Raw genomic sequence first — 25285 nt, 5'->3', positions numbered from 1 at the left:
AGCTTCTTGATCAATATATATATATTTCCTGATGACTTGAATCCTCTGGGTACTCTAAATACTCACTGAATGACTTTACAAATACACATGAAAATTCTGAACAGTTGTTTATTCTTGGTTCTTGTGTTTTCATGGGAGCCACAGGTAGGGGAAAAGCAATCCTTTCTCTCTTTCTCTTTGAAAGGATAATAAGTTCAGTTGATTAACTACAAAACTTTTTATTTGATTTATATCAAATAGACACACAGAGCAGAAACAGGACATCGTATCTTATCATGTTTTTCGTTGGCTTCTAGAGTGTGCAGTAGCCAGGATATTACAAAGTTAAAGTCTTGCCAGACATGATAGGTTCAATTCTTTGCTGTTCTTAGCCTCTTTATGTTGTAGGCTTTACATCACCATTAATGAAGAACATATTTCAAATAACTTAGATCTTTAGTAATAAACAGTTGTTTCTCCAGTACACTTTTGCTCTCCAGTCAAATGCTCCAGTGAAGCTTCAGATGGGAAAGTGGGGGGAAGAAGAGGCTCAATGTTTGGGAGCTCTTGAGTAGTGAGGCATTCTAATATTGACCTTGGTCTAAGAACCACAAAGGAAAATCTGTTTCTCCACTTTTTTTTTTGCGGTACGTGGGCCTCTCACTGTTGTGGCCTCTCCCCCTGCGGACCACAGGCTCCGGACGCGCAGGCCCAGCGGCCATGGCCCATGGGCCCAGCCGGTCCACGGCATGCGGGATCATCCTGGACCGGGGCATGAACCCGTGTCCCCTGCCTTGGCAGGCGGACTCCCAGCCACTGCACCACCAGGGAAGCCCTCTCCACAGTTTTTAGATTCCATGGGGGAAAATCTTATTCAGAAGTGGCTTTTAACTTTTGGGTTTAGTCTAGGATTGGAAATGTAATAGACACTTTTGTTTGCAAGCAACAGAAACTAACTGTGGCTAACTGAAAAACAAGGAGATAGGTCATTAGAAGCTCATGGAATCTAAGGGAGAGCCAAATTATCAGTACTTAAAGGGTAGTATAAAGCCTTGAGTAAGGGTTGAAACAAAAAAGTTTTACACCAGAATTGACTTTTGCAACAAGCAAAAACTACTCAATGTTTCTGTAGAAAAATTAGAAAGTAAAAAACCACTCATAATCTCCTAGAAATTAAAACAAAAAAAATCGAAAAGAAAAACCTGATAGTTACATTAATATTTGTTTATGAGTAAAATTGAACACGTTAAAAAAAGCCATTTATAGTTTTTTGGTAAATATCTGCTCAGGCTCTTCAATTATTAGAGGGTTAGTTTTTTTGGTCAAATCTATCAACTTTTTCCTTGGTGGTTTTTCTGTCTTTGTTGTTATGCTGAGAGTGGTTTTCCCCGTTTACGTATTGTAAAATATTTTAAATACATTTTTGATTCAGTGGATCCATTTTTTCTTTTTCCTATCTCCAAATATTCTCTTTAATAATGGTGGCCATTAACCATGGTTCTTCTTTCTTTATTTTTCAAAAATTTTTCTTTAATTAAAGTATAGTTGACTTACAATATTATATTAGTTTCAGGTGTACAACATAGTAATTTGTTATAGAATATGCCGCAAAGTTATTATGCGATATTGATTATATTCCCTGTGCTGCACATTGTATCCTTGTAACTTTTTATTTTGTACCTAGTAGTTTGTACCTCTTGAACCCCTTCACCTGTTGTGCCCCTCTTCACATCTCTCTTCCCTTCTCTCCCCGCTTCATAACTCTCTCCCCTCCCCTCTCTCCCACTAGTTTATTCTATCTGTGAGGTGATATCTCATTGTGGTTTTGATTTGCATTTGTATATGATGATACAAATAAAGAGATTCTGTATAAAAGAGAAAACATACAGTATAATATTTGTCTCTCTGTCTTATTTCACTAAGCAAAATATCCTCCAGGTCTATTTTGTCGCAAATGACAAAGTTTTATTCTTTTTTATAACTAATAGTCCATTTTGTGTGTGTGTATGTGTGTGTGTGTGTGTGTGTGTGTATTACATCTTCTTTATGGATATTTAAGTCATTTCTGTGTTTTGGCTGTTGTAAATAATACTGCTTGAACATTGGCGTGCATATATCTTTTCAAATTAGTGCTCTTGTTTTTTCAGGTAAATACCCAGGAGTGGAATTGCTAGATCATATGGTAGTTCTATTTTTAATATTTTGAGGAACCTTCATATTGCTTTTCATAGTGGCGGTACCAATTTACATTTCCACCAGCTGTGCATGAGGGTTCCTTTTTCTCCACATCCTCATCAATACTTGTTATTTTTTGTTTCTTTGGATGATAGCCATTCTCAGTTGTGAGGTAATATCTCATTGTGGTTTTGATTTGCATTTGTATTTGATGATAGTGATGTTGACCATCTTTTCTTGTACTTGTGGGCCATCTGTTTCTTCTTTGGAAAAATGCCTGTCCAGGTCCTCTGCCCATGTTTTAATTGGGTTGTTTAGTTTTTTGATATTGAGTTGTATGAGTTCTTGGTTTAGTTTGGATAGTAATCCCTTATTGGACATACCATTTTCAAATATCTTTCCCCATTCAGTAGGTTGTCTTTTCGTTTTGTTAGTTTCTTTCACTGTGAAAAAGTGTTTAAGTTTGATTGGGTCCCATTTGTTTATTTTTGCTTTTGTTTCCCTTGCCTGAGGAGACAGATCCAAAAAAATATTGCTAAGACTAATTTCAAAGAATGTATTGCCTATGCTCTCTTATAGGAGTTTTATGTTTTCAGGTCTTGCATTTGCGTCTTTAATCCATTTTGAGTTTTTGTGTGTGGGTTTGTTTCTGGGCTCTCTATTCTGTTCCGTTGGTCATGTGTCTGTTTTTATACCAATACCATAGTGTTCTGATTATTGTGGCTTTGTAGTATAGTCGGAAGTCAAGGAGTGTGATACCTCCAGCTTTTTTTTTTTAATTGCTTAGGCTGTTAGGGTTCTTTTGTGGTTCCATACGAATTTTAAGATTATTTATTCTAGTTCTGTGAAATATGCCACTGGAATTTTGATAGAAATTGTATTGAGCCTATAGATTGCTTTGGGTAGTATGGGTATTTTAACAATCCATGAACATGGGATATCTTTCCATTTATTTGTGTCTTTTTAAATTTCTTTTATCAGTGTCTTATAGCTTTCAACGTACAGGTCTTCACCTTCTTGGTTAAATTAATTTTTTAATTTTATGGCCACACCATGCAGCTTGTGGGATCTTAGTTCCCTGACCAGAGATCGAATCCGGGCCCTTGGTAGCTCTAACCACTGGACTGCCAGGGAATTCCTGTCCTTGGTTAAATTTATTCCTAGGTGTTTTATTCTTTTGTTTTTGAAAATTCTGAATCATTTTATTGGATAAAGATATAAAACTGCCTATACAATATTCTTTTTTTTAACATCTTTATTGGAGTATAATTGCTTTACAATGGAATGTTAGTTTCTGCTTTATAACAAAGTGAATCAGTTATACATATACACATGTTCCCATATCTCTTCCCTCTTGCATCTCCCTCCCTCCCACCCTCCCTATCCCACCGCTCGGTCACAAAGCACCGAGGTGATCTCCCTGTGCTATGCGGCTGCTTCCCACTAGCTATCTATTCTATGTTTGGTAGTGTATATACGTCCATGCCACTCTCTCACTTTATCACAGCCTACCCTTCCCCTTCCCCACATCCTCAAGTCTATTTTCTAGTGGGTCTGCGTCTCCATTCCGGTCTTACCCCTAGGTTCTTCATGACCTTTTTTTTTTTTTTCTTAGATTCCATATATATGTGTTAGCATATAGTATTTGTTTTTCTCTTTCTGATTTACTTCACTCTGTATGACAGACTCTAGGTCCATCCACCTCACTACACATAACTCAATTTCATTTCTTTTTATGGCTGAGTAATATTCCATTGTATATATGTGCCACATCTTCTTTATCCATTCATCCGATGATGGACACTTAGGTTGCTTCCATGTCCTGGCTATTGTAAATAGAGCTGCAATGAACATTTTGGTACATGACTCTTTTTGAATTATGGTTTTCTCAGGGTATATGCCCAGTAGTGGGATTGCTGGGTCGTATGGTAGTTCTATTTGTAGTTTTTTAAGGAACCTCCATACTGTTCTCCATAGTGGCTGTATCAATTATCACACCAGTCAGAATGGCCATCATCAAAAAATCTAGAAACAATAAATGCTGGAGAGGGTGTGGAGAAAAGGGAACACTCTTGCACTGCTGGTGTTTATTCTTTTTGGTGCAATTGTAAATGGAATTGTTTTCTTAATTTCTATTTCTGATAGTTTATCATTGTGTATAGAAATCTGCCAGTTTTTGTATATTGATTATGTAACATGCAACTTCACTGAATCTATTATTTCTAATTTTTTTTGGTGGAGACTTTAGTGTTTTCTATATATAGTAGCATGCCATCTGCAATGACAGTTTTCCTTATCCCTTTCCAAATGGAATGCCTTTATTTCTTCTTCTTGTGTGATTGCTGTGGCTAGGACTTTCAATATTATGTTAAATAGAAGTGGCAAGAGTGTGCATGCTTGTTTTGTCCCTGATCTTAAAGGAAAAGCTTTTAGCTTTTTACCATTGAGTATGATATTAGCTGTGGGTTTGTCGTAAATGTCCTTTATTATGTTTAGGTATGTTCCCTCTTTACCAAATTTGTTGAGAGTTTATCGTAAATAGATGTTAAATGCTTTTTTTTTTTTTTGCATCTGTTGAGATGATCATGTGCTTTTCTTACCCTTCACTTTGTTAATGTGGTGTATCACATTGATTGATTTGCAGATATTGGACCATCCTTGCATCCTGAAATACTGCTTGATCATGATGTATGGTCCTTTTTATGTGTTGTTGAATTCTGTTTGCTAATATTTTGTTGAGGATTTTTGCATCTGTGTTCATCAGAGATACTGGTCTGCAGTTTTCTTTTTTTGTCGTGTCTTTTTCTGATTTTGGTATGAGGGTAAAGCTGGCCTTGCAGAATGAGTTTCAGAGTGTTCTCTGCTCTTTAGCTTTTTGGAATAGTTTGAGAAGGATAGGTACTGACTCTTTAAATGTTTGGTAGAATTGCCCTGTGAAGCTGTCTGGTCCTGGGCTTTAGTTTGTTTGGAGTTTTTTGATTACTGATTCAATTTCATTACTCGTAATTGGTTTGTCCATATTTTCTATTTATTTGTTCCTGATTCGGTCTTAGAAGATTGCAATGTCTAGGAATTTATCCATTTTTGGGGGGTTGTTCAATTTGTTGGTGTATAACTGTGGTATTATGATTGTTTGTTGTACTTCTGTGATGTTGGCTGTAACTTTTCTTTTGTTTCTAATTTTATTTGGGCTCTCTTTTTCTGGAAGATTGTGACTAAAGGTTTGTAAGTTTTGTTTCTCTGTTCAAAAACCCAGCTCTTGGTTTCATTGGTCTTTTCTGTTGGTGGGTTTTTTTGGGTTTTTTTTTTTTTTCGGTCTCTATTTTATTTCTGCTCTGATCTTTATTATTTTCCTCCTTCTACTAGCTACCTTTGGGCTTTGTCTTCTTTTTTAATTCTGTTAGATGGAAAGTTAGGTTGTTTGAGACTTTTCTTGTTTCTTGAGGTTGGCTTGTATCTTCTCTTGGAACTGCTTTTACTGTGTCCCATAGATTTTGGAAAGTTTTGTTTCTGTTTTCACTTGTCTCAAGATATTTTTTGATTTCCTCTTTGATTTGTTCATGGACACATTGTGGTGTTCTTTTTTGTGATTTGTTTCTGGTAGCATATTCAGTCTCCACGTGTTTGTATTTTTTCCATTTTTCTTTTTGTAATTAATTTCTAGTTTCATACCATTGTGGTCAGAAAGGATGCTTGATATAATTTCAATCTGTTAAATTTACTGAGACCTTTTTGTGGCCTAGCATGTGTTTTTTCCTGGAGAAAGTTCCATGTGCACTTGAAAAGAATGTGTATTCTGTATTGGGATGAGATATGTATTCTGTAGATATCTATTAAGTCCATCTGGTCTAATATGTCATTTAAGACCACTGTTTCCTTATTGGTTTTCTGTCTGGATGATCTATTCATTGATGTAAGTAGGGTATTATAATCCCATACTGTTACCATATTTTGTCAGTTTTTTCCTTTGTGTCTATTATTATTTGCTTTATATATTTAGGTGCTCCTATTAGGTGCTCCTATTAGGTGCTCCTATATTAGGTGCATATATGTTTACAAATGTTACCTCTGCTTCTTGGATTGATCCCTTTATCATTATATGATGTCCTCCTTTGTCTTTTGCTCTGGATTTTGTTTTAAAGTCTGTTCTGCCTGATAAAAGTATTGCTACCCCATAAGCTGTTATTCTTAAGGTTGTAAGGAGATATCATTAGCATTGTCCCTTCAAGTTAATTCTGATACTTAATGTCTTAGTAAGGTGGGATTGCTATAACAAAACACTATAGACTGGTTGGCTTAAACATCTGGCATTTATTTTTTATAGTTCTGTGAGTTTGAGAAATCCAAGATCAAGGTGCAAGCAGAGGGTGTTGAGGACCCTTTCCTGACTTGTAGACATCCGCCTTCTTGCTTTGTCCTCACAGAGAGGGAGAGAGAGCTTTACTCTCTCTTCCTTTTCTTATGAGGACACTAATGCCAGCCTGTGGGCCCTGCCCTCATATAACCTAATTACCACAAAAAGACCCCACCACCAGTTAGGTATTCAATATATACATTTTGGAGGAACACAAACATTCAGTCCATAATACTTCTTTTATCTTTTCTCTTTTCTGCTTCCACCTGAGGAAGATGATTCTGTATTTTTTATTTGCTTTTATTTTGAACATTATTTACTGTGATTCTGACATCAAAGAAGAACACAAAGTAAAAACTAAAAGTTCTTTCTTTAATCCTTAGTAGTGTCCCTCCTTAGAGTAACTAATGTTTATCTTCCAGAGTATATAAAAAATTATTGTCAGTATATATGGAATATGTGGCTCATTTTTTTACATTTATATCTTCAGTCCATCTGGATTTGTGTGTGTGTGTGTGCGTGCGTGTGTTTAGTAAAGCAGGGGTAGATCTATTTCCAAATATTAGCTCTTGTCCTTTCATCATGTCTTGACTAATTCATTATTTCCCCACTTGTACAACATATTACATATTGTATGCCATTCTATATGTTGATCTGTTTGTGTACTTTGAATTGTTTTAAGACATTAAGGTTTTTATTATTTTTACTTTAGTATTCTTTCTCCCCTTTACTGTGCTATTGTGGGTTTTTTTTTTAAACATAGTGTCCCTATTCTAGTTTCAATAAGTTTTGTCATGGTTTTTACTGAAGTTGCATTGAATTTGTGTGCTAACATGGAGAGATTTGCTGTCTAAGTAGTAGGTATTACGTCTTTCTTCTCAGGAACATATCTTCCATTTACTCAAGTTAATTTCTCAGGTTTCTAGATTCTTTACAACATTATTCATGGGTGTTTTAAATGTTAATATTTTGCAAATATTGACTTTTTCTACAGTAAGTTTGTAAAGGTTATCACTTGTTATGGCATGATGAATATACATTTTGTATACAGTTTGCATGGTTTGCAAGCAACCACATTATTTGTCCTAATAGCACTTTACTTGGCCTTCTTAGGTTTTTCTAGTAATAGGTTTTTCAAATAATAATTTTGTCTTTTCCTTTCTTATTCTTATTCTTCCTTCTTTCCTTTTCTTGTCTCATTGAATGGGAATTTCTAGTCTAAGTTGAATGATGATAATGACAGTGCACCATCTTGTCTTGGTCTTTCATTAATAACCATGCCCCCTTTTAAATTTTAGCGTTGTGATGGCCATTGATTTGAGAAAAATCTACTTTATTATTAAGACTCCTTTTCTCAGTTGTTACTTATTTTTTAAAAATCAGATAATGAGGGCTTCCCTGGGGGCACAGTGGTTAAAAATCCACCTGCCAATGCAGGGGACACAAGTTCGAGTCCTGGTCTGGGAAGATCCCACATGCTGTGGAGCAACTAAGCCCGTGCGCCACAACTACTGAGCCTGCACTCTAGAGCCCATGAGCCACAACTACTGAGTCTGTGTGCCACAACTACTGAAGCCCGTGTGCCTAGAGCCCGTGCTCCACAACAAGAGAAGCCACCACAATGAGAAGCCTGTGCAGCACAACAAAGCATAGCCCCTGCTTGCCGCAACTAGAGAAAGCCTGCGTGCAGCAACAAAGATCCAACACAGCCAAAAATTAAATTAATTAATTAAAAAATTAGATAATGAATATTGAATTCTATTAAATGTCTAAATTAAATTAATTAATTAAAAAATTAGATAATGAATATTGAATTCTATTAAATGTCTTTTTGGCATCAGATGAGAAAGTTACGTGACCTTTCAGTGTGATGAATAGTTTAAAAATATCCTTACATTCTTGAATATCCTACTTGGTCATTGTGTCTTTTTCTTTAAATAAAGAGCTGTGTGTTCTTTCATAATATTATATGAAATTTTCAATATTTGTAAATTGCCCTTTCATTTGCATAGTTTTGGGTATAGTACTAGGCTTACAATAGCTTGTTAAAATGCATTAGAATACTTTCATATTTTATATGTTTTAGGTTAAATTTTAAAAGCTTTGTAATTATGCTTGAAAGCATAATTACATATTATGTAAAGCATAATTACATAATGATGGTACATTTTTTGGACTTGATACTTTTTTGGTGGAGTGGCTAAAAGAAAGCCTTTTTCTGCCATAGCTGTTAAGTATGGTCAGTGTGAATTGTCAGTCCTTTTTTGTAATATCCTCAATCATCTCTTGGGTGGTAAAGTTTGCCCTCTTATCTAGCTATCTAGCTATGTATGTATCCATGTATGTATCTATCTAATATACTCATTTATGGGTTTTTTTCTTCCCAAGAAGGAAAAAATATTATTCATGGAAATAATATTGTGTAAAGGTTTTGTTGTTTAGAACTGTTGAATATGTTTAAACACATTTTTCTTGGTTATCTTTTTAAGTGATACTTTTCTGCATTTTTGTATTTATTTAAAAATATTAACTAGACATAACTCTAAATTTTAAAGGTATTTATACAGTTTCTATATTCAAGTGCTTATATTGGTTTACTTTTTAGTTTGAGCATTTATTTTGCCAGGACATGTATGTAAGTTGTAAACTCTCCAAGGATTTGTTATATATGTTCTAATATACCTGTTAGTGAAGATCATCTTGCTTGAGTTTAGTATTCATGAGTATTAGTCCTATGTTCCTAAAAATGATTTATATTTCATCCATTGCTTTTAGGAAGGAAATCATTATTATAAAAGTGAAGTTTGGTATCATTTTATTTTAACTTTTGCTTGTAGAATAGTTTTTTTTCATCTGTGAGATAGAAAAACTTAATTTCACATTTATATGTGTTTTTTGAATTCATGTTTTCTGGCAATTGGTCTATCTTTAATGAAGTCTTTTATACAGATTTTTGGTAGAGGAACTCTCCAAAGGAAGAAACTTTGGTATTATATTTGGTTTGACAGATCCTAAATGTGTTAATTATCTGTTGCTGAGTAACAAAATACCCTAAAATTTAATAGTATTAAAACAGCATATATTTATCGCCTCTCAGTTTCTTTGGGTCAGGAATCTAGGCATAGATCAGCTGGGTCCTTTGTTTCAGAGTCTCTCACAAGGCTGCAGTCAGGGTGTCAGCTAGGGCTGGGACCTTACCTGGTGGCTTGACTGGGGAAGGACCTGCTCTTAAGCTTACTCTTGGCCCAATCTAGTGCTTTTCCACTGGAACACATATTGGTGATTATTTGATTCACCTGAGAATCATTCTTTGGGTCTTAAATCCAGCCCTGGGAACATCTAGCTCTTTTCAGTCCTTCCTGTTACTCGGTCATTAGTGTCTGTGTGTGTGTGTGTGTGTGTGTACTTACACAAGGAGAAGAAGGAAGAGGAAAACAGGAAGGGAGGGAATTTGATAATATGTTAATGTAACTTTTTTTCATTTTTAAGAACTACGCTTTTTTGTTTTTCCTTAGGTGCCTTAGCTGGACCAGTTATTGTGGAGCCACATGTCACAGCAGTATGGGGAAAGAATGTTTCGCTGAAGTGTTTAATTGAAGGAAATGAAACTATAACACAAATTTTATGGGAGAAGATACATGGCAAAAGTGCACAGACTGTTGCAGTTCATCATCCTCAATATGGATTCTCTGTTCAAGGAGAATATCAGGGAAGAGTCTTGTTTAAAAACTATTCACTTAATGATGCAACAATTACTCTACATAACATAGGATTCTCTGATTCTGGACAATATATATGTAAAGCTGTTACCTTCCCACTTGGAAATGCTCAGTCCTCTACAACTGTAACTGTATTAGGTAGGTGTACTTAAATTGCATATTTTGGTGGTGTGGTGAGGATTATTGTAAAAGTATTTTCAAGGACTTAAAATAATTGAAATTATATATAAATGTAGGTTTAAAATAAAATAATTCAGATATGTTTTTTCAAGTTCTGTCATAAAATTCTATGATTCTAGACTCTCAGTTTAAACTAAATCTTGTCCCTATCTATCTGTGTATCTATATAAAGCTGTGTAATTTATAACTCTTTTACTTTCTTCATGAAAGATTGTTTTTTATTTATAATACTAAGTGCTGAGATTCTTTGACATTTATTTTCATTATTTCCCCTCAAATTTTCAACCTTTAAATTACCATCTTTAAATAAGCTTTTCCATTTTTTAAGTGACTGTGGTCTTAGAGCCATTGACATCTCATGTTTGTTTTTCAAATCAGATTTTATTTCTGCTGTTGCGGATTTGCATAGCTATTTGAATCTTGGTCTGTTGCTTGCATTGAAAGATCTTCTGCCTTTTCCTATCTGAAAACTATTAAAGTTTATAGCAGAATTTAGGAAGAGCTTATTAGCATTAAAATAGTCACCTGCAGTGAAAGGTAAACCAATTTGGAATAGCTGGTGAGTACTTTTATAATACTAGAAGGAGGATTAAGGAGTAAAAGCAACTGTAGCCATTTCCACCCAGAGTGGAACTCCTTTAATGGGTGGTCTTTGCTATGAATCTGCCTGTTTGCCTGTCAGGGACTTTGTAAGGTCTGCTGATAGCTTTCCCTACTCAATCCTTCTTCACTTTTCTCCCAGATGTTGTTCCCTAATAAGCCTTTTGTACTCCTCATTTGATCTCAGTGTCTGCTTCCAGAGAACCAAATAACTACACAGCCTCTAATATTTAATGGCATGATTTCAGGGTCACTGATGTGCAGGAAAGAAATTTTGTCCAAATATGTTATATATTTTTTCATGTTGAGAAATACTATTTAAAAATAGAAATAACATTAAATATTTGAAGACTTTAATGTTTAAGAGCCTGCCCTAGGAGCTGTGGGAAAAATATAACTTATGTTTACAAAATTGATACCTTTGAGACCTGTTTTGATTGGAAGGCAGGGCATAAATATCTGAAAAATCAAGTGCAAGCCATTGGGGTAAAAAAAGTCACAGAAAAATTCAGTGTCAAGAAAAAATAGAAAAATAGTTCGCATGTAGAAGAGAGAACTCGTGAATAAGACTTTATGCTTTAAATTTTAGTAATTCCCCTTAAATTAACACAGTACTCAGTGGTTTAAAACTCGACTGTTGGTAGTATAAGACTAGTCACGCTTTTAGCTGGGTCTTCTTCTCTAACTTCATCTATTCCACTCCTTGCTCTACTTCTCCCAGCAACCCAAATTTTATAATCATAATTAACTATTTACACTTCATTAACACCTATATTTTTACATGTGTAGTTTTCTTATGCCTGGATTGCCACCTTTTTCCTCCTGTCTCTTTCTTCTAGATTCTTCTATTTAACTACTACTCATCAAACCACATCCTTTTTTCTTTTTTAAAATAAATTTATTTTATTTATTTTTGGCTGCCTTGGGTCTTCGTTGCTGCACCCGGGCTTTCTCTAGTTGTGGCGAGCGGGGGCTACCCTTCGTTGTGGTACGCGGGCTTCTCATTGCGGTGGCTTCTCTTGTTGTGGAGCATGGGCTCTAGGCATGCAGGCTCAGTAGTTGTGGCACGCGGGCTCTAGAGTGGAGGCTCAGTAGTTGTGGCGCACGGGCTTAGTTGCTTAGTGGCATGTGGGATCTTCCTGGGCCAGAGCTTGAACCCGTGTCCCCTGCATTGGCAGGTGGATTCTTAACCACTGTGCCACCAGGGAAGCCCCAAACCACATCCTTTTGGAAGCCATTCTTGAAATATCTACCCCTTTGCAATTTGATGGGGTTTTTTTGCTCTTTTGCCTTTGTATCTTGAGCTTATCTGTGTTGTAGCAATTAACATAATGCTTATTGTATGTCTTCTTCACTATAAATTTATGGTGGACTGCAACTGTGCACTTTAAAATTTAACTTTATATCCCTAAAGCCTGCAAGAGTTTCTGGTATGTAGCAGTAATACACTAAATGTTATTTAAGTAGGGTATAGGAATGGATAAATAAACTCTGTAGTTTAGAAATGTTATGTAGAAAAGTAGTTGAGCCAGTCCTTGAATGGTGGATAGGTTTTAGGTAGGCAAAAAGGAAAGAAGTATAGGGAGGAGAATGAGCCAACGCAGGGAGGCAGAAAACAGCATATATTAGGGCAGAGTTTCTTCAGAATTGGCATTGTTGAACTTTTGGGCTGGAATTCTTGTGATGAGCTGTCCTGTGCATTGTAGACTGTTCAGCAGTATCCATGACCTCTACCCACTAGATGCTAGTAGCAGTTCCTTAAGTTTCAACAAGTTAGAATGTCTCTCAACATTGCCAAGTGTCCTCTGCGGGACCACTGAGTAATTTGTTGATTGTTCAAAGGATTTATATAAAATACAAGAATTAAAGGCTAGAAAGGTAGAGCAGGACCACTTTAAAGTAATCTAAATATTAAGATGGGGAATTTGAGCTTTATATTGCTGGAAATGCAAACTTAGTGTACAGCATTGTACTTCTTCTCACCTCTCTTCTTTTATTCTCAGATTCTTACTGTTTATTATTTATTTATTTATTTATTTTTGGCCACACTGCACGGCATACAGGATCTTAATTCCCTGAGCAAGGATCAAACCTGTGCCCCCTGCAGTGGAAGCATGTAGCCCTAACCACTGGACAACCAGGGAAGTCCCAGATTCTCGCTGTTTAAAGCATGGTTCATGAACCAGCAGCAGTGGCATCACTTGGGAGCATGTTAGACATACAGAATTACAGACCCCTCCCAGACTTGTTGAATGATAAATCTACATTTTAGCAAGATCCGCAAGTACTTTTTATGCACAGTAGAGTTTGAGAAACACTGCTTTGACCATCTTCTCACCTTGCTTAGAGGGATACCTAACTCGTAGACCTGATTTAGAAGTAATGTGATGAAAGTTGTGATTTAAGATGATGAGTCTGGTGTTTTTGTTGGATTGAAATGAAGAGTCCTGAAATCATAATGCCTCAGCCATGAGGCCATGAAAGCTTGAAGTTAATTTTCTAATTTCTTTCACTTGAGTGAGGAAGGGAACTACTACAAAGGAAAAATTAGCAGAATGTTGTAACTGACTATATATAATAAACTAGGGAGGTTTGAACAGTAACAGGTTTTGAACCTTAGTGATTGAGTAAATTATGTTACCATTAATTTAAATGGGCATATCTGAATGAAAAACATGTTGGGGATTGGGAGGATGAGACGATGAACTCAACATTTGGCTTATTGAGTTGGAGGATACATAGGCAAACAATTCCAGGTAGGTGGTTAGAAACTATAGAGTCAAGCTTTGTATCAAAAGCAAATAAAATCAGGGATCATCCAGGTAGTAGTGTTTATCAGATAAAAGTTTTTAAGAAACTTATAAAAAGTAACTGAAGGCCTAAGACTCAGTATTTATTAGGGCAGAGACTGGAAGAAATAGAGATGAGGCGTTCAAATAGATAGCTTTGAGAAAAACTGTCAAAGTAATATTATTCATATCAAGAGAAGAAAAAAGTTTTTAAGATTACTCTAGCAGCTTTTTCCCACTGTGAGAATCAAGCCATACAGAAAGTGATTTCAGTGACCATTTTATCAGTTCTCCGAAGGCTGGCACATAGCTACTATCATTCTAAATGCATAGCCCAGAAGTTAATTCATTACTTACAGCAGATACCTGAAGGCATTAGAACTTAATTCTTTTGGAACTGATTGGGAAGAACTGCACTAAGTATCAAATTTTACCAAATCAGTCAAAGAGAACAGGCAAAGAAAAGTATTGAGTGTATAGATTAGGCAGTGACATTAGAGTTTCAAAGGAGTAGTAGTAATAGAAAGTGAATTAAGGAAATGTAATATAGCAAAAAGCTTTGGGAACACTAAACAACAGATGCCCCATAGCAGAAGAGTTGTACAATTGGTTACTTCCTTTTGATATATGGGATATTATATAGTTGTTAAAATTATAGTTAAGAGAAGTATTGCTGCTTGAAAATAAAATGAGCCACAAAACTGTAGGTATGCCATGATTACATCTATATAGAAACTAGAAACAAATAAGAGAAGGAAATGGAAGAATATGATAATGACTGTATTAAGATATTACAGTTGTGGATAAGTTTTCTTTGTTTTTCCAATTTTTAGTAATATTACTTTTGTAATTAAAAAAAAAAAGATTTCCACTGCTGCACGTGATGGAGTAACAGGGACTGGATTGACCCTTTCTCTCTCTAGCAACAAAAAAACTAGGCAACTTAATAGGCATGGTAGGATTATGATCCCTGAAAGAAGGAAAATAAACAAGATGAGTTCTACAATTGCTCCAGCCTCCTCCTTAGGCAGTTTCCAGTGACAGCTCAGTGACAAGGAATTCAGGTAGAGAATGCTAGTCTCACTGAGTTTAAGAGACAGATTGGACAGGTGATTAGAATTTGTGGAACAGAATACTGGAAAGAAGGGAACATGAGAGAGAAAGAGAGAATGTGTGTGCTTTAGAGACCTACAGAATGGCCCTCTGAAGTCTTTGGCTTAGTACTGATCTATGTGCATGTGAGAGGAAACTTTTGAGGTGGATGAAAGAACCAACAGAAAGAAGTAGGCTTCACAATCCTGTCATTAATGCAGGGCCGGGAAAACTTCATGTTCCCCCAAATCAGAGTATATAGGGCATTGGGTAGCATCTTAAGAGGAAGCAACAACAAAACTACTAGACAGGGAAGGGTGCAGAGAAGTTAACTTAAATGTTGGGGAATATGAGAAAAGTAACTTTAGAAAGCAACTGAAGTGTACAACCAGGAGATTGATTCCCTTCAGAAGAAATAGAAATAACAATTTAAAATTGACTTTAAGGTAATTTTTTAAGTTCCTCGAAGATAAAAACCTCTATTGATGGCACAGGTTAGTCACATTAACGCTCCCATGGTGGGGGATGGGCAAGTGAAATGTTAAAAACCATTGAAAACTTCAAAGAAATAACAACATAGTGTGGAATATAACTAGACCAAATCTAAGAGAAGGTGGAAACAGAGAAATAAACCTAGTACCGAAAGCTGAAATCTGTATTCAACCTTGGGGACATTAGACAATTCAGAAGAGACACTTAAGATGATGAACTAAGATTTCGAGAACCTTGAGAAGTGAGAGAGACAAATATCTGAATGCAAGTCTGCTCAAGATGGGATGTCTAATAACCTTTCTTATATTCTCCTGGTACCCAGATGCTTAACAGTTTTCAGAATAATAGTACACGTGTAGTAAACCAGTCTTCTTATAGACTTCTAGGCCTGGTTTATATCACTTGAGTAGTCTGAAATTAAGGAGATCCTGGACTGGATAGTGTTCTCAGGAGCTAGCTTAGCAGAAGAAAACAAAGAAAGGTACTGCATTCTAAGCCTCAGATTATTTCTACCTTCATTATTCAAACTCAAGGATTCATCTGCTTGAATAACCAGGCATACAAGTAAAGAAGACTCCACAAGCAGCAGCCAGCGCAAACAAGACAACAGAAACAGACCTGCATGAGATGTTGGAATTATCGGACACAGACTGTTAAACAACAGTGTTTACCATTTGAAGGGATAAGTCAATCTCTTAAATTTCTGTAGAGAACAAGAAATTTGGTCTACTTCAAGGCCAAATTACTATGTGATATATATAGTAATTTGGCCTCGAAGTAGACAGGTAACTCTTAGTACAAACATACCTTGGAGACATTGTGGGTTCAGTTCTAGACCACTGTAATAAAGCTGGTATTGCAATAAAGTGAATATCACAGTAAACCAGTCACGTGAATTTTTGGTTTCCCAGTGTTATAAAAATTATGTTTAGGGCTTCCCTGGTGGCGCAGTGGTTGAGAGTCTGCCTGCTGATGCAGGGGGCGCGGGTTCGTGCCCCGGTCTGGGAGGATCCCACGTGCCGCGGAGCAGCTGGGCCCGTGAGCCATGGCCGCTGAGCCTGCGCGTCCGGAGCCTGTGCTCCGCAATGGGAGAGGCTGCGGCAGTGAGAGGCCCGCGTACTGCAAAAAAAAAAAAAAAAAATTATGTTTATACTATACTATAGTCTGTTAAGTGTGCAGTAGTATTACGTCTTCTTTTTTTTTTTACATCTTTATTGGAGTATAATTGCTTTACAATGATGTGTTTCTGCTGTATAACAAAGTGAATCAGCTATGTGTATACACACATTCCCATATTCCCTCCCTCTTGTGTCTCCCTCCCACCCTCCCTATCCCACCCCTCTAGGTGGTCACAAAGCACAGAGCTGATTTCCCTGTGCTATGCGGCTGCTTCCCACTAGCTATCTATTTGACATTTGGTAGTGTATGTCCATGCCACTCTCTCACTTCGTCCCAGCTTACCCTTCCCCCTCCCCATGTCCTCAGGTCCATTCTTTACATCTGCATCTTTATGCCTGTCCTGCCCCTAGGTTCTTCAGAACCACTTCTTTTTTAGATTCCATATATATGTGTTAGCATACGGTATTTGTTTTTCTCTTTCTGTTACTTCAGTCTGTATGACAGACTCTAGGTCCATTCACCTCACTACAAATAGCTCAATTTTGTTTCTTTTTATGGCTGAGTAATATTCCATTGTATATATGTGCCACATCTTCTTTATCCATTCATCTGTCACTGGACACTTAGGTTGCTTCCATGTCCTTGCTATTGTAAATGGTGCTGCAGTGAACATTCTGGTACCGACTCTTTGAATTATGGTTTTCTCAGGATATACGCCCAGTAGTGGGATTGCTGGGTCGTATGGTAGTTCTATTTGAGTTCTTTGAGGAACCTCCTACTGTTCTCCGTAGTGGCTGTATCAATTTATATTCCCACCAACAGTGCAAGAGGGTTCCCTTTTCTCCACACCCTCTCCAGCATTTATTGTTTGTAGATATTTTAATGATGGCTATTCTGACTGGTGTGAGGTGATACTTTATTGTAGTTTTGATACAATAGTATTATGTCTTAAAAAGCAATGTACATACCTTAATTTAAAAAACATTTTGTTGCTAAAAAGTGCTAACCATCATCTGAGTCTTCATCCAGTTGTAATCTTTTTACAGTAGTAACATCGAAGATCAGAGATCCTCATAACACATATAATAATAAAGAAAAAGGTTGAAATATTGTGAGAATTACCAAAATGTGACAGAGACAGGAAGTGAGCAAATGCTGTTGGAAAAATGGTGCTGATAAACTTGATCAATGCAGGGTTGCCCCAAACTTTCTATTTGTGAACAATGCAATATTTATGAAGCACAATACAGCAAAGTGCAATCAAATGAGGTGTGCCTGTATATAAAAGCAGTTAACTGATAAATTTTATGCATTTGAATTAAAAACTTCTGCTCATCAAAACACACCATAGGATAAAGAGACAAGCCCTAAATTGGTGGAAGATATTTTCACATATAATCAGAAAAGGACTCTCCCAAATCAGTAAGAAAAAAACAATTGGCTTTAATAGGTATTTTGCAGAAGAAGAAATTCCAAATGGCTCATAAACAAGAAAAGATCCTTAACATCATTCATAATCTGAGAAATTAGAAACAAAGTTTCAATGATATGCTGTTACATACTTACGAGGTTGGCAAACATTGAGAAGTCTGGTTATCAACTGTAGTGGGTATGTTGGACCAACCAGAGTGCTAAGATTGGGAGTAAATTGGTACTTTGGAAAGCTTTTTGGCATTATCTGGTAAATAATGGAAATAAACATAGTACCAAGGGATAAACTACAGGAACTTTTATACAAATATACCAAGATACATGAATGAAAATGTTTCTTATAAAATTGTTTGTACCAAACAGGAAATAGCACCAATGTCCAACAGTAAATGAACCATACAGTAGTTAAAACTAATAATTTATACAATTGCATGCAAATCTAAATGATCTAAAAGTAAAAACTAAAAAAAAGAAGAATTGCAAAATAATAATCTAAGGCGAAATGATCCCACATAAATAAATCTCAGGAGCAGAAAGTTGAGACAAAAAATATTAAAAAAATGAACCAATTAGAAATTTTGGAAATGAAAAAATGTCTTTTAGATTAAAAAGTTAATGCACACAGTAACCTATAGGCTTGAGCCAAAGAATTCATGACGGTGAGTACTCAGGAATTTACACAGAAAGGAGCATATAAAATTTGCTGGAAAATGTGAAGAGGTAGCTAGCATACATATGGAGGGTAGATTAAAGGGGTCTAACATTAAGGTTACTTCCTCTGCTGAGGAGCTTTCTTATACCAGATAAAGGTAGGTAGCATGTACACTTCAATAAACTGTTAGTGACATTACATTTTAACAGTACCTATATTAAATGTGTTGTAAACATTTTTGCTGCAAATTGAAGCATTATACATTAAAACCGCTTTTTCTTTTCCCTGGTGGCGTAGTGGTTAAGAATACACCTGCCAATTCGGGGGACACGGGTTCGAGCCCTGGTCCAGGAAGATACCATGTGCCACAGAGCATCTAAGCCCATGTGCCACAGGCTTAGTAGTGTAATAGTAATAGTACCTTTAATCTCCTTTCAGAGTAGTAGTACCTTTAATCTCCTTTCAGAGTAGTAGTACCTTTAATCTCCTAATGGAAATTATGATCAAATTTGCAGGAATTTTTTTTATATACTAATTTTGGGGAAAACTCAAAAACTTGTCCCTGTAAAGAAAAGTGTATCTTTACCAGGGAGAGCCATCTTTGTGATGGTTATGTAAAGTCTTGCTTTTTGTTTGGTCTGGTTCATGATCTTCTCGTTCCAAGAATCCAACTGGTGTTGGCATTTAATGTGTGTGTATTTTATATGCAGTTGTCTCTAAGTTTATGAAATATGGCTAGTTGTGGCTTGGAAGGAGTAAATACGCTTTTGATTGAAATGTAACTAATTTTTTTAAATTTAAACAGTTGAACCCACTGTGAGCCTGATAAAAGGGCCAGATTCTTTAATTGATGGAGGAAATGAAACAGTAGCAGCCATTTGTATCGCAGCCACTGGAAAACCAGTTGCACATATTGATTGGGAAGGTGATCTTGGTGAAATGGAATCCACTACGACTTCTTTTCCAAATGAAACAGCAACAATTGTCAGCCAATACAAGCTTTTTCCTACCAGATTTGCTAGAGGAAGGCGGATTACTTGTGTTGTAAAACATCCAGCCTTGGAAAAGGACATCCGATATTCTTTCATATTAGACATACAGTGTAAGTAAAGAATAACATTTACCTTTTAAACATCATGCATTTTATTTTCTCCCTTTAACATAATTCTGTATCAAGCTGTCTTTAGTATGAATATTTAATATTCAGATATTGTTATAGATTTTCCTTGTTGACATTTTTTCTTAATTAAAAAAGAATATTTTCATGGCAATTCCATTTAACCAGAACATATTTATGTTTGTAAAGACAGACAATGATTTTAAAGTTGCTGTCCAACTTAAAATTATTTAGCCTTGTCCTTTTTAGACCTTAAAAATAAGCTAGATTGGGTGAATTGTGGAAATTGTACAAATTTATGTGCAATACTTGGCGAAAAACAGCTCCTTCTCCAATCCAATTAATTTAGCTGTTACTCATTTTTATTGATTCTACCCATGATGTTTTCAGCAAGGATCTTTTACTTCCTAGATGCATTTTAATTAGTTTGAAAATTTGTGTTTTTTCAGTATTATTTCTAGTCTGATTTTATTGATCATGTTGTAAGATCCTCATAAAGGTAAAACAGAGTCATCGTTGGGATAATAATAATCTTAGATAAGGTTCAAACCTGGCCCACCTTGTGCTTTTATTTTTTTGGTTAAGGGATACTCTCTTGTGTGTATGTTTGTGTGGATATGTACATGTGTGTATATACTTTCCCCTCTTCTATAAAGGTTCTCATTTTTGATACATTCTTTGTGTAGCATTTTAAAATTTTGAGCAAGAGAAAAAGTGATGGTGTAGATAGCATATAGCAAAGATAATGAAAATTAAGTAGGTTAAAGATAAAATTAGGAGAAGTGTTTAGGTTCTGGGGTCATTTCCATCCATGCACAGATCATAAATCTAGGTAGATTTTTGAAGGAAATGTTCTGTTTTTTGTTGTTATTGTTTTGTTTTTTTGATATGACATTCATGGAATTTTACACATATTCATTACACTTGGTATAATTAATGGTTTTTAAAACTAATTCTAAGGATCTTTTTAAACATTTACAGGGTTAAACTTGAGAAGCTGTGTTACATGGATGTTATTACCATTGTATTCTTGAGTGCAAATACAGTCCCAGTAGTAGTCCCTCGGTATCCATGAGGGATTGGTTCCAGGACTCCTTCAGTTACCAAAATCCGAGGATGCTCAAATCCTTTATATAAAATGGCATAGTATCAATATTTGTATGTAATCTACACACATCCTCCCATGTACTTTAAATAATCTCTAGATTACTTATAATACCTAATACAATGTAAATGTTATGTAAATAGCTATAAATTCAATGAAAATACTATGGAAATAGTTGCTGGTGTGCAGCAAATTCAAGTTTTGCTTTTTTGAACTTTGTAGAATTTCTTTTTTCCTGAATATTTTTCAACCACAGTTGGTTGAATCCACAGATGCTGAATTCATGGATACAGAGGGCTGACTGTACCTTCTTTTCGCCTCACTTATTTGGAGAATCCAAATAAAATTTTTCTTCTTTTTCTTTCTTGCTTTTACATACTTTTAACTTTTTCTTTTAAAATTTACATCCTGGTTTTAAGTACCATTAATATTTTTCTCATATATATTTTTTTCTTCCCTGTGTCTAATAATGACTGAAATTTTCTTCAGTATTTATACTATTATTTTTTTGTTTGCCTGAATGAAATTCTAAATGTGTAAAAATATTTCTCCTGATGTAAAACTTTATAATTATGGTTTAGATTTAGTGGCCTTCTCCTAAAATGTTCTCAGAGTATTCTTTTCTCCTGTTAATTGGGCCCTCTGAAACATGTAAACAAAGCTTAAGGAGATAAAATCTTATATCCAGAATTCATATCTCAAAATTTGGAGGTATTCTTTGGGGATACTTTACTACCTATTTTCTCCTCCTTTGAAAATAACTTAAACTCACATACATCTGTACTGTTCTTTCAGTAACATTTTTTATTACCAATTTTAAGTTAGAAAAAATGTTTGTTAATTCTTTGTATTTATAAGAGGCAGACATTTTTTTAAATTATTAAGGTAATTGTACCTTAGTATAAAAAGTTTAATTTTTTTACTACTTTTTTTTGTAAACCTTGCTTGATTGACTTCAGGCTTCCCTGCAGAGTTAAAGACTGACCTGGTCTCTCTCTAACTTCCCATCTGGCCACGTACTCTTTATCTAGTTTACTTGTATAGCTCCCAGAAGGGTGGAACGTCCCTGTACCATACATAAATAGCATTTCTTTATCTTTTCTCTTAGTATTGTATTCTTTTCCTTCTTGGCCCTCATAACGGATTTTAAAGTTTTTAAAATGTCATCTTTCCTGTTACCATTAGAATGTAAATTTTGTGAATACAGAGTCTACATGTATACTAAACATCTAAAACAGTGCCTGTCACTTAATAGGAGCTGAACAATGGTGGTTGAATGAATGATTACTATTGGATTTTACAGTTTGAAGGTATAAATTTATATTGATGGTAGATGTGGATAATTGCTCATTTAGCTAATTATATTGCACATATGCTAAAAGACCTTTGTGTACTTTTAGGCCATGAATAAAAATTTAATGTTTTAGAACAGTTGAGGCCTCAGATAATTTACTTTAGTTGTGATTATAGTCTTAGAAAGTTTGTCACATCTTTACATGCCCAAAGGATATTAATTAATTGTAATATAAGGAATCTTATTTTATTTTATTTTTTGTAATTGGTATCTCTTAGGGGATATTTCCTTTTGAATTAAACATTTCTTTAAAGACAGTTTAATGTAGTGACTTGGTACTTAAATGCCATGTCTCATCAAATTACCAACTATATTTTCTTTGTTCATATACCTCTGCGTATTTCATAACAGGGCTCTTACATTTTGCTTTTGGTGATTATAGGTTTGTGAATATTCTTACACTGTGTCCATAATAACTAGAATTGTACATGCTTATAGCTGCCTAGTGTTTGGTGCTCATTGTCCATTCATTCAATCATTCTTTTAGTCAACCAGTATTTACTGAGTACTGTATTCCTTATTTCTTATGTATATGAGAGAAGGCAAATACACCACTTCTAAAGTTGTGTATTATGTTAATGCTTTATCGTTGTGTATTGCATCGATCATTCACAAAAGATAATCTGTTGTATAATGCATTTATTTTATAGACGCTCCTGAGGTTTCAGTAACAGGCTATGATGGAAACTGGTTTGTAGGAAGAAAAGGTGTTAATCTCAAGTGTAATGCTGATGCAAATCCACCACCCTTCAAATCTGTGTGGAGCAGGTAATAATGTTAGATACTTCTAAAGAGAAATTATTTAAAAGTCAAAAGTATTCTTAAATGCATATTGGAAGTTTTTATCAGTGTAATATATGATTACACTAAGAGCTGGAAATTAAATTAAGGGTTTCTAAGTGTTTTTCTGCCCCACCTCTCCCCACCTTCCAGCCCCCACGATTCTGTTCCTCGGAGGCTACTTTGGCGATGTTAGCAATTCCTTCTGGTGTTTATCATCATTGGTCTTAAACTGCTGCTTCTTAATTTACTAATCTTTAACACTGTCTATTGACTTATTATTATGAAAATGAAAATTTAATTTTATATCTACCCCTTCACACATAAACATACTCATATACATATTCCTGACCTTCATCGTCCCAATGAAATTAAGCTACTTTGAAATAAACTGTGTAATCGTTGCCTTCCTATGACAGGTAAATATTATTTACTGAGAGTTAAGTAGTATACTGGAATTTTGTTTTCTTTTGTTTCTAAAGCTGTTTGTTTTTCCTGAGGCTAATAATTGCTTCTCTTTACTTGTGTAGTTTACTATCTGAATATCCTTAATTCTCTTTATCTGTGGAATTTCAAACTGCTGTACTGAGGTTTGCTTTCGTATTTCTCAGTGTTTGCACCCCTCCCCCCATGCCTCACACCTTCTCAGTCTGGAGAATTGTATCTGTCAACTGTGGATTCTCTTCTCTTCTCTCCTTTCTTTTTCTTTTCTTCTTTTTTTTTTTTCCCTTGGTCATTAACCCTGCTTTTTTTTTGTTTGTTTGCTTGTACTGGAATTCCTATTTATTGTATACTAAACATTCTTTCTTATTAGTTTTCAGTTTTTGTTATTCTCCCAAGATTTCCTCGATCCCTCTGCTCCACTGATTGAAAATTTTCTTTTGACATATTTTCAGTTTCTAAGAGTGTTTTCTTATTCTCTGTTCATTTTCATAGCATCCTTTTCGTATTTTATGGATGTAGTATCTTCTGGTTTCTTCCTAGAGATACTAGAATTATTTCCTCTGAAGAGTTTTTTCTGCTTCTTACATATTGTTTCTTTTTTCCTCCAGGTTCTTTTTTTTGTTTTTTTGGTCTTTCATTTTGTAGATATTTCTTAATTTTCTCAGTTGTCCAGTCATTTCACAGTGATGCATTAAAATAAAATGCTGAGTGGAAACTCTTCAGCATTTTATTTTAAAAGTTACTTAAATCTACTGGGTAGATTCCACTTCGAGTGATCAACTAGAGAGGAGTTTATTTCACTGGGGGAGCTTCAGATATCAGTTACTGAAGAGTAGAATTCTTTTTTTCATGGCCATTCAGTTTATTTATTGAATTAACCTTCATTATTTTGCCTAAAACATAAATGCCTGGTATCTGTACAGAGTTGAGAGGAGTCTGTTTTTTTGTTTTTTCAACTTTCAACTGATCTTATTTTTAGCCCTCTGCCTCACTCTGGCCTTCTGCAGTAGTGAGTCAAACTCCAGATCTTGGGTTCAGTGGACCACACTAGCTGCTTCCTCATTCATATGCCTCCTGCAAGCACTTCTTCAGCCAAAAGCAGAGATTTTCAGTCTTGGCACTGTTGACATTTTGGGCTGGATAAATCTTTGTTGTTGGAGGCAGTCTTGTGAATTATGGGATGTTTAGTGGCATCCCTGGCCTCTATTCTCTACAGCCAGCGGCACATACTCCCCCCACCCCAAGTTGTGACAACCAAAACTGTCTCAAGACATACCAGGTATGTCCCCTGGAGACAGAATTACTCCTGATTGGGAAACATTGGCCTAAAGCATATATTGTTTTCCCCATCTGTTTTCTGTCTTCTAAAAGTTTATTGAAACATCTGATGAATTCTACCTCCTGTTCTCTTTCTCCGCGTTGGTTTTTAATAGTTTTTTCATTCCTTTAATCTTACTTTAGGTGGTATTTTGTGGGTGCAAGGAAAGAGTATATTTGGTCAATCTATTGTCTTTTAGCAAAGATAAAGTTTTAAAAGTAGAGAAGGCCTTCCATTTACATTTTCTTCAATGTGGGAAGAAGGCATTGGTTAAGATGTGTGATAGGGTATTTCTAAAAGTCATACAATTCTGAGTTCTTATCCTGGTGTCTGTACTGGGAGATGTCTTTTTTTTTTTTTGCGGTACGCGGGCCTCTCACTGTTGTGGCCTCTCCCATTGCGGAGCACAGGCTCCGGACGCGCAGGCTCAGCGGCCATGGCTCACGGGCCCAGCCGCTCCGCGGCCTGTGGGATCTTCCCGGACCGGGGCACGAACCCGTATCCGCTGCATCGGCAGGCGGACTCTCAACCACTGCGCCATCAGGGAAGCCCGGAGATGTCTTTTTTAAATAAGTTATTTAACCT

General features: G+C 35.6%; 1 protein-coding gene across 3 annotated transcripts in view; it reads left to right on the top strand.

Moving 5' to 3' along the window:
* NECTIN3 (nectin cell adhesion molecule 3) overlaps window positions 1-25285 on the top strand; it is a 145695-nt gene that overhangs the window by 39871 nt on the left and 80539 nt on the right. For all 3 annotated transcript variants that reach the window (XM_067738942.1, XM_067738941.1, XM_067738943.1), the window contains exons 2-4: window positions 10024-10365; window positions 19388-19684; window positions 22809-22926. In XM_067738942.1, the coding sequence (XP_067595043.1) occupies window positions 10024-10365; window positions 19388-19684; window positions 22809-22926 (757 nt within the window). The remainder of the gene's footprint in view (window positions 1-10023; window positions 10366-19387; window positions 19685-22808; window positions 22927-25285) is intronic.

Source organism: Pseudorca crassidens, chromosome 5 (genome assembly GCF_039906515.1).
Source record: "Pseudorca crassidens isolate mPseCra1 chromosome 5, mPseCra1.hap1, whole genome shotgun sequence".
Classification (NCBI taxonomy): domain Eukaryota; kingdom Metazoa; phylum Chordata; class Mammalia; order Artiodactyla; family Delphinidae; genus Pseudorca; species Pseudorca crassidens.
The sequence above is the reverse complement of the archived record's forward strand: the minus strand, read 5'-3'. Positions and strand labels throughout refer to the sequence as shown.